This window comes from Bactrocera latifrons, unplaced genomic scaffold (assembly GCF_001853355.1).
Source record: "Bactrocera latifrons isolate USDA-ARS-PBARC rearing strain unplaced genomic scaffold, ASM185335v1 scaffold_119, whole genome shotgun sequence".
Classification (NCBI taxonomy): Eukaryota; Metazoa; Arthropoda; class Insecta; order Diptera; family Tephritidae; genus Bactrocera; species Bactrocera latifrons.
This window is the reverse complement of record NW_017534619.1, coordinates 159382-169424: the sequence shown is the minus strand read 5'-3', so window position 1 is coordinate 169424 and position 10043 is coordinate 159382. Positions and strand designations below refer to the sequence as shown.

The following is a 10043-nucleotide window of genomic DNA, read 5'->3' as shown; positions in this document are numbered from 1 at the left end:
GGTAGTAATTGAACTAATTCTTTTATTTCGCAAGTAATTAGTTAAATTTTCTTAAAACAAATGCTGCACTCCCCTGAGTAGATGGGTCATTATGAGGTTCGTAAACATATGTGCGAAATCTGGAAGTATCGAAAGAAGACCGTATCATCGAGATCCGTATGCTATGTCTGATTAAGTCACTACTGAAAATTAGAGTTTTAGAGACAAAACATCGCTTAATGATTTGGGCCCTTATACCGACTGGTAGTCTTTTCGCACAGGAATTGATCAATTAACCGGCCTTAATTGACGACATTCATTCTTAATCGAATTGAAATCGTGTTGAAACTGGTATGCAACTCGGGTTATTGTTGTCCACACTGTAAATTTGATTTAACTCTGCCGGTTGTTGTCCAGACTGAAAATGTTTTTTTTTTGCACTGAAAAAATGGCAATCAGCTTATGAGTTTTAATTATTAGAAAAAATACAAATTGAAGAATGCAAGCAAACTCCAGAAACAACTGTTAGGACTCGTCGAACACTATTTGCTTTCATGACCGCTCTCAGTGAAGTCCAACAGATTTGTTCTAGCTTAAATTGAGCCTTTATAGAAATATCTAGGCAAAATGGATTGACTATCCATTTAAATTGCCTTTGAATATTGTCAAGAAAAATGACAAAAATTTCATGCTCGAACCACTGTAGTGTACAACGAGGAAGAAAAATTCCGCCAAATAAACAAAATAAAGGAATATATACATGTGTATGTGTGTAAGTGTGTTGTTGCACCTGTGCACTTTATATTTGTTGCCATAGGTAACTGACCAGGCATCGAAGCGACCAAAACAGAGAGCATGCAGAGAGCCCAAGCGGACGAGAGCGTTTGTAAACAGTCAACTAAACCCAAAAAATACACTTGAACAACAACGAGAGCCACACATAAATCAAACATTGCACCAAAGCGGAACTATAGTCAAGAATAAACTGATGAATGGGGTAGTAAGCAAGTAACCAGCGTCAAGCTGCAAGCGCTATTTGTGTATGTGTGTGCGGGCATGCAGGTGTATGGGTGTATAAGCCGAATTGGCTAACGTTGGACGCACGTACGCGAGCTCATATGATTCAGTATTAAACTGATATTCAACGGTGCGAGCGGCAAAAAATTGCATCAAACGGAAAAGTGCGGAAAAATTTTGAAAAATCAGAAAAAGCAAAGCCAAAAACAAAAATGTTTTTTTTTTTTTTGTTTGAAATGAAAATACGCAAATAAAGCTTGCTTCCTGCTCGTGTGTGTGTTGTTAGCATAAGGGAGTACATGGAGATTCATATAACTGTTTGTGCGCGCGTGTGTCACGGTCGCAAGTGCGCGAAGCGAAATTTTTTGAAGTGTAATTAAATGAAATGCTTGCCTAGGCAAGAGTTAATTTGCTAAGCGAATTAGCAGCGCATGAGTTGCAAAGTACGAGCTGGTCGGTTGAGAGTGGACTGTTCTGATTAAAAGAATTTTTTATGAAAAAGTTGGAAATTAGTTTAATATACTTACATTAGCATGTCAAGCTTCCAGTTTGCTTGCTAAGGCATATTAACTCAAGGATTAGTGTAAGAGAAGATTGCAAAAACAATTTCACCACTGCTTCCATAAGACAAAGACAAAAAAAAAAAAAAAAAAAAATAAAAACGAAATTTTAAAAAATTAACGCGTAATGATTTTCTGCGGATTGCGGTGTGCTTGTAAACTTGTAAGAAAATACTGACAAATTACAGAACAAAAAAAAAAAAAAAAAAAAAAAAAAAAAAAAAAAACAAAAAAAAGCGAAAGAGCAAAAATCGAAAATGCAATTAAAATGTTAAAGCCACATCAAAGTGTCACTGCGCAAAGTGACGTGAATTTGCTGCTCCAAAAACCATTAAAAGCTCATCAATTATTTAACAAACGCCGTTTTACGTAGCGGAGCCGCCAACGCCGCTCACTTACTCCCCGCCAAACCACTTCATCCACAAACCAATCTGTGTTTAACCACAAATCAAAAAAGCCAACACTTGCTGTCAACATGCTGGCCGAAAATGCGCCGCTCGCCGTGTTGGTTCTGCTCACTTGGTGGGCTGGCTGCTGCCGCGCGGACACTGGCCTGCCGCTCTTACAAATAAGTCATGGTAGGTTGCCCACTTACATACAAATATATATTTCCAGTTACAATAATTATTATTATTACGATTGTGGCATGCGAAACCAAAAATGAAATGAAAATGTGGAATCCGAAAAAAAAAATCCTCAAAAATATATAAACAATTCAATTTGTTTGCACTGCTTTGTTCACACTTGTATTGTTTTTGTTGTTGCGGTCAGAGTTGTTGTAATGGTTGAACGCCTGCTGAACGCAAGGTGGCGAACCCACAGCTGGATTTTGTGACCTCAGCCGTTCTGCGTGGCTGCCCGAAGCAATGACGGCTGTGCGTATGCGCGGTTGCATTGTTCTGGTTAGGCTTTTGTTGCTCTTTTTGTGCGTTGGTCTATGATTAAGGCAATCATAAATGGGTGAAGCGACATATTTCACTTTTAATTTAGCTAAAGTCTGCGATATGTTTAACGAGTAAAACAATTAACTTTTTTTTGTAGTAATGAAACAACACAGTTTTTTGTCTTTGTGCTCTAATACTGTTTTCCAAAATCTGTTTTGTCACTAACGCAAAAAGTATAATACATAAATTTACTGACCTTGCACAGACTTAGGGGTGGCAACTACTTATCTTTAAAGAGTTTGTGTACGGAGGCTGCTATATATATTTCTGGCCTAGGCAACACTAAGTGTTGCCAGATGCAATCTGACATTTCCATTGGAAAGTTTGACATTTTTTAGCACTCAGAACGTTTTGTCATTTAATCATGAATTGTTTTATTTACAGGGAATTAAAAAATTCATCTCGTCCGAAAAATGGAATTAACTCGTAAACATTTTCATGCGATCATTTTTTACAACTTTCGACGTAGATTATCACGACAAGAGTGCATCGATGAACTAAAATCTTTGCATGGCTATGAAGCACCATCCCATAGCACTGTGAAAAACTGGTACAACGAATTCAATCGTGGCCGACGCTCGCTCAAAGACGAATTCCGTGAAGGTCATCCAAAAACAGCCTTTGTGCCAGAAAACATCGATGCCGTACGTGAACTGATAATGCAAGACCGTCATGTAACATACCTTCAGATAGAGGCATGCCTATGCATTTATTATGTAATACCTAACTGAAGCAGCTAGTACCCAGAACAATGTAGGGAAAGTTGAATAGTGTCGATGTATTTCTTTCTCACCTTCTTCCAGACAAATTTGGAGAAATATACCGGCACTTACTTCCTCTTTGGCGACTTAAAATTTTATTACGACATCAAAGCCTTTAAGCCGCTATATATAAATTTAGTATACCCTGAAACCTCATACTTGGTAGTAAACAAAGTTTCAGAGAGCCGAGCAATTCATTTTTAAATAAGAATAATAAATCATAGAACTAAAGAACCGTTAGGTAAGATAAGATATATCTTAATCTAAAACTTACCGATCTAAACGGAGTTAAATCTCCAATAAAATAGTCCTAGAACGGTTAAAATGTGGGTCAGTTCCGGTAACGAAGAACCGGTTGTCGTATGAATTGGGGTGGCCTCCTAGGAGCGTCAAGAGGTTCTTTCTTAACTACGTCGGCGACATAACACAATTCCCCGATCTGACTTCGGACGGAACTAACTACAGATATGCAGTGGCCGCCAATCACAAAAACCTTCACCGACTCTCTCAGTGAATGATGTACTTGGCGTCAAGGCAAAACAGGCGATGAGCTCGAGTTTCAGCGAGAATCGATACTGACCGATATACCAAATATACGTCCATTAACCCCACACATCTGATACCCCTCTTTCTATGTCTGAACTCATCGAAACAGCATGTTTCCTGGATGACAACTTTCCCCGATGACAACTTATCTGAATCTTACCACCCTACAGGAACTAGATAACCATTTCAAGAGCAAAAATAACAAAAATATCTTATTATCGTATACAAATTCGTCACCTTGAAGTTTTGGCTCATCCAAAACACTTAAGTAATATACGGCTGGTTATGAATACAATCGTTCTCATGCAAATCCAGAGAGACTAAAAGCCAACACTGTTTGAGGCCATTATAACTGTATATGCTTTTGAAAGTGCATGCTAATCTGGGCACTTGATGCACAATGTTTTATATTTAAGTCTACTTGAAACTATTCCATTATAAAGCCTAGGCTTGGCTATAAGACCAATTCGTTCAAGTTAGCAGCTAATTATCTACATAATACAAGTCCGAAAACAAAAATATGTTTACCGCTTATTCATTTACAAATACGAACATATGAATAAACTAATTTATAATTCAAATAAACAATCATAACAAGTAAGGAAGAGCTAAGTTCACGTACAACCGAACATTTCACACTCTTACAACTTGCCATGAAGATATTGTACTTGGTATGAGGCTGTAAGTTATACGGGGTCCACGAAAAGCTTTCCCCAATTTTATTCATTCTATGCACGAAGATTCACCGTTATTAGAAAAACATGCTCTTTCTATTTTTATTAAGAAAGCTGACATATTAACCGATATATGGGATATAAGTTCACTCGGAAATTCGAAAATCTTTATTTTAGGTATATTTAGGCTCAGGGAAGTGTTAAACCAACCAACTTCCATTTTCATTTTTATTCAAGTTACAGCTTGCACAGACGTCTCGTTATACAGATCTTTTATGTACATATAACGCTATGTCTATCTCGATTAGTTTTAGGTGACACGAACAACCGTTAGGTGAACAAAACTATGTATTATACTCTGTAGTAACATGTTGCAAGAGTATAAAAATGTACATATGTAGTATGTGCAGACATACTGCGCTTGATGGTCGCATGTTCTATTCGCTTTTTATGCGTTTTTGTTTATTTTGACATATGTTCAAACATTAATAAATAATCGAATTAATTTCGAGAGAAGTTGGCCAACAAATGTGGTGTTAAACAACTCATTTTCGTTATTTTGTATATTTGGGGCAATCGATAAAATTAATAATTATACGCAAAATATAACCAAATCTAAGAGTGGAAAACCAATGCTTGTCACATGCAAACATGAAAACGAAAATAGATTTGATTGCAATGCGATTTAATTGTTGTTATATCGATGTATGGTTATCAAAAAAGTCTTGCCATATTTTTGCGATATTTTAATTGAATTTTCAATTGCTCACAAAATTTTTTTTGATGACTCATGCCCAACTCTTGACCGATGCTACGGCTGCTACTATGACGGTCTCTTTCGACCAATTCAGCCATTTTATGGTAATTTTCGACGACAGACCTTCCGGAGCGTGGCGCATCTTCGACCACCTCTACACCAGAACGAAACGTTGAAACCATCGTTGTGCGGTGGAAATGGAAACTGTATCGGGTCCATAAACTGCACAAATTTTATTGGCGGCTTGAGTTGCATTTTTGCTTTTATCGTAGTAGTACTGTAAAATATGCCGTACTTTCTCTTTATTTTGCTCCATGTTTGCGACGCTATAACTCACGAACGACTTAAAAGAAACGACAATAAATCAAATACGTCTTAGCGCGTGAAATGAGCTTTCCAAAAAGGTATAGCATGACCCGATGCGACGAATAAAACTAGAACTACGCGCTCTCAGTGCCAACTAGCGAAAATACCGCAAGACTTTTTTGACAACCTAATATTATAATAAAGTTGTAATAAAATAAGCAAGATTAAAAAGTCTTACAAATAGGATCCCGGAAGTTGTAAATAAAACGCAAATTATTTAATTATTCATCCACATTTTTTCCAGTCTTCGAAACCCTTTTCATAATCACGGTTTGGATTGCCCTTCAGTGAATTTTGTGGTAAAAAAAGTGAGCATCACTTTGATTTTTGAGTGTTTTTTTGTTTTCGACTCGTTTTTTCCCTCTATCTGATGATTGTTGATTTGTTTGAATATCAAAGTCGTAAACTTATCGGCAGTTATAATGCGCTCTAAGGATGTGGGAAAGTGGGACTCACGAAAGGTGTCGAGGTTTCTTGCCGATTTTCAAGCACCATATCCCTCACTCTCAATTAATATTTCATCATTTGAATAGGTCGAAGGTCGTCCAGAGCGAGGCATGTCTTCAACGATCTCTCCACTCTGTCGTAGGGATATGTTTTTGATAAAATTTAATTACCGTAAGCCTTTTTCCACATTCGCAATGATTTCCCACACAAAATTTGGTTAGAAATTTAAAATTTAAGTCAAATTCTTTGTTCGATATTTTTACCCTTGTATAAATCCCAGCAAATCCACTATTGTATAACTCCCAAAGGTGATCTAGCGACCGCTGCCCAAGGCGTATTAAAATTATGGCGGGAACACTTCTCCAGCCTGCTGAATGGCAGTGAACGTACAACGCCAGGAGAAGGCGAACCCGATTCTTCAATCGATGACGATATTGATATCATTGGCCTCAACACACGCGCCGTTAGTTCTGCTTTCTCCAGACTGGACAAGGAAGCAACACAAATGGGTCTGGCAGTGAACGAGGGCAAGACGAAATATCTCCTGTCATCAAACAAACAGTCGTCGCACTCGCGACTTGATTCTCACGTCCCTGTTGACAGTCATAACTTTGAAGTCGTAGATAATTTCGTCTATCTGGGAGCCAGCGTAAACACCACCAACAATGTCAGCCTGGAAATCCAACGCAGGATAACTCTTGCCAACAGGTGCTACTTCGGACTGAGTAGGCAATTGAGCAGTAAAGTTCTCTCTCGATGAACAAAAACTAAACTCTATAAGTCACTCATAATTCCCGTCCTGCTATATGGTACAGAGGCTTGGAAGATGACAAAAACTGATGAGTTGACGTTGCGAGTTTTCGAGAGAAAAGTTCTGCGAAAGATTTATGGTACTTTGCTCGTTGGTCACGGCGACTATCGCATTCGATGGTACGATGAGCTGTAGGAGACATACGACGCCATTGACATAGCTCAGCGATTTAAAAGACAGCGGCTACGCTGGCTAGGTCATGTTGTCCGGATGGACGAAAACACTCCAGCTCGGAAAGTATTCGACGCAGTACCCACCGGGGGTACAAAAATGAGAATATTTAAGTTAGCATAATTCAATAAGTTTCCCAAAAGGGGTTGCAAGTCATAAACCTTATTTCCGCACTAATATAGTGAATAGAGTGACCTTTTAGTCAGGTTGCTTTTAAAGCTACTTTGAATATTAAGCAAGTTATCAGAATGGAAATGAGTGACGTATACTATATATGTTTCCTTTTGGGATTTGGCAACCCTGCTGTTGCAATCTGGCCATTCATAACAATATTGTAAAGTTTGATATATTTGATGTTACGAATACTTAGGATCTATTTGTGTCACGGGCTCTATTTGTGTCTTTTACAGCAACTTAAAATACTCCTACTACAAAACATCGATTTGACAAATCGTCCACCGTACAGTCCTGACCTGGCAACGAATGACTTCTTTTTATCTCAGTTCGTAAAAAATAAACGGTTTTCGACATCTGCAGATGCGGTTTAGATTGCATGTTTTGGAGATTCCGCAATAAGAGTGGCAAAATTTCGTCGAAAATTGGTTCAATCGCTTCTAAAAGTTTTTAGGCTATTAATTTTTCAAATTAGACTATTATAATCGTTTAAAATCAATATAAAAGGATCTTTCCCTATTAGGTAACCTAAATTCGACTTGAATATTGTTGGTAATAAGCAAAGTATCGACTTCAGATTCTATAAGAAATTATTAAGAAAGTATTATAGCCTCCGTGCCCCATTTCACTGAACGTTTTCCTGCCAAATTGAATGATTTTTCGCTTTTCGGTAATTACGTATGCTAGGATTATTTCGGGTATAATAACACTTCGCTCGAGTAAATATAATATAGCCGCTATTTATTAAATACAATTTGCTGCTAGTTGTTCTGATGTAAGAATTTGTCGACAATTATTGTAATTATTGCTTCTGATTGCTTGGTTTAGTAATAATACAATAAAATCCAACTATTGCAATTATTGTTGATTAATACATGTAAATATAAACACTCGTGTATATCGAATGGTTAAATAATATGTGATTCCATTTCTTCTTTGTTGGTATTAAGAAAAAAATGGGAAAACATTAACTTCGGCTGCACCGATACTATTATCCCATTCATAAATACAAAACACTACTTTCAACAAGTTGATTTGGATTGACAGTTAAAATATATGCTATAGTGTCTCGGCGCAGTTTATGACATTGATCTCTGTGGGCAAGAAATAGTAAGACTTTCTAATTTATATTTCGCGCGAAAACCCATTCGTCCAAATATTTTTTCCTACGTCGGTATGACTGTCAGTGACATCTGTGCCAAATGTCATAGTTAAGTAATCACTGAAGTTTAGTATACGCTTGTCCTTCTGGAAATATCAAAAGTGGTTTACGATGCTGTCGAAACATTCAGGTGTAAGAAAATGCCTTTACCACTAGTGGTTTGTCGTGAACAAGCGTTTTTTGTTCGTACAAAATTATTAAAAGAGGGTCAAGAACGCGTTGCCGGCGAACCACGTCCAGGACGGCTATCAACATCAACAGATGATAAAAAAAAAGGATGTGGTGCTAGAGAATCGATGATTAAAAGTCAGTGATCGTACTGGCATCGTTGGAACGTCAGAAATATCAGTAAAAACTTTTTTGAGCGACCATTTAGGCCTAAGAAAAGTGAAAGCGCGATTGATTCCATAATCACTCAATTTTTTTGCAGAAATCTTAAACGATCGTTCCGGGGAAACCATTTTAAGTCAATAGAAGACATTACACATGGATTGCTATACGCATTCCGGTAATTGACTATAACAACTGTTTAAAGGATTGGAAAAAAAACGTTGGCACAAATGTATTGGGGATAAGGGGGATGGTACAGATTTTGAAGAAAAAATTAAGAATTTTAAGAATATTATCAATGTCTTACTAATTTTGCTCATAGTAGTATATTTTATAGGATCTCCGACGTATTTTTCTGGATGTTAAAAACTTTTTGGCAAACCCTATTCAAGTTATAAAAATGCTAACACTTTGTGCAAAATGGATACAAAATTGAAACATTTTTAATGAAAGTTTCCGCATTTTTAATATTTGAAACGATTAGTTTTTTTCGATCTATCCAGAAGCAGACTTGTTTTAATATTTGATTCTAAAATGGTTCGTTTTCAAGAAGTTACTTCAAATTCCTGTTAGTAATACAATGCTCAACGAGTTCCAAATTTATCTCATAGTACTTATCACTGAATACAATTCAATGACCTCATAAAGTATGGTTAAATGAAGGTAGAAGTGTTTTTTTTATAAAATAATGACAATATTTTGAAATTATTTGTTTAATTTCTTTAGATAAGATACTTAGAAATTATAAAAAAAAAAAAATACTTCGACAATGATATCAGCTATATTCGTTAGCATATCTGCTCAAATATTCTATCCTATTCTAGTTATTTCCTGATTTGGATTCTTGAGTCGTAATCATGTCAATTGATCAAACAAATAAACTTTGCACAAGAATACTTTCTATTGTATAAATAATAAAAGATATAACAAGACAACAACAAATGAGCGTTATAACGTTGGCAACAGTTGACGATTTGTCGATAAACAATGTCTGGGGAAGTTGGAAACATTTCTATAGTTACCGAAATTACAAGAAAATGCAAATATTCAACAACTTGCGCTGCGCGATAACGTGATAATGGGAGACAAGTGCAGCTAATGGGAGCGTACTAGGAATACAATAGACACAAGAAGTTCCAAGTCACAATTTCGCTTGTCTTTATTATATTAAATATTGTACATATTAGGGTGAACCAAAAACTAAACTATCGAATTTATGGGATAAATTTAACATTTCGAACATTCTAAATATACATATGTATATTAAGCTGACGTTGAGCAACACCAAAAGCTCCGTCAGAATCGGGAAGGACCTCTCCGAGCCGTTCGATACTAAACGAGGTG

General features: G+C 36.6%; 1 protein-coding gene across 1 annotated transcript in view; it reads left to right on the top strand.

The window, feature by feature from the left end:
* Positions 1-1778: 1778 nt before the first annotated feature.
* LOC108978170 overlaps positions 1779-10043 on the top strand; it is a 14882-nt gene continuing 6617 nt past the window's right edge. The window contains exon 1 of the mRNA XM_018948314.1: positions 1779-2134. Coding sequence (XP_018803859.1) covers positions 2032-2134 — 103 coding nt within the window. The 5' untranslated portion in view covers positions 1779-2031. The remainder of the gene's footprint in view (positions 2135-10043) is intronic.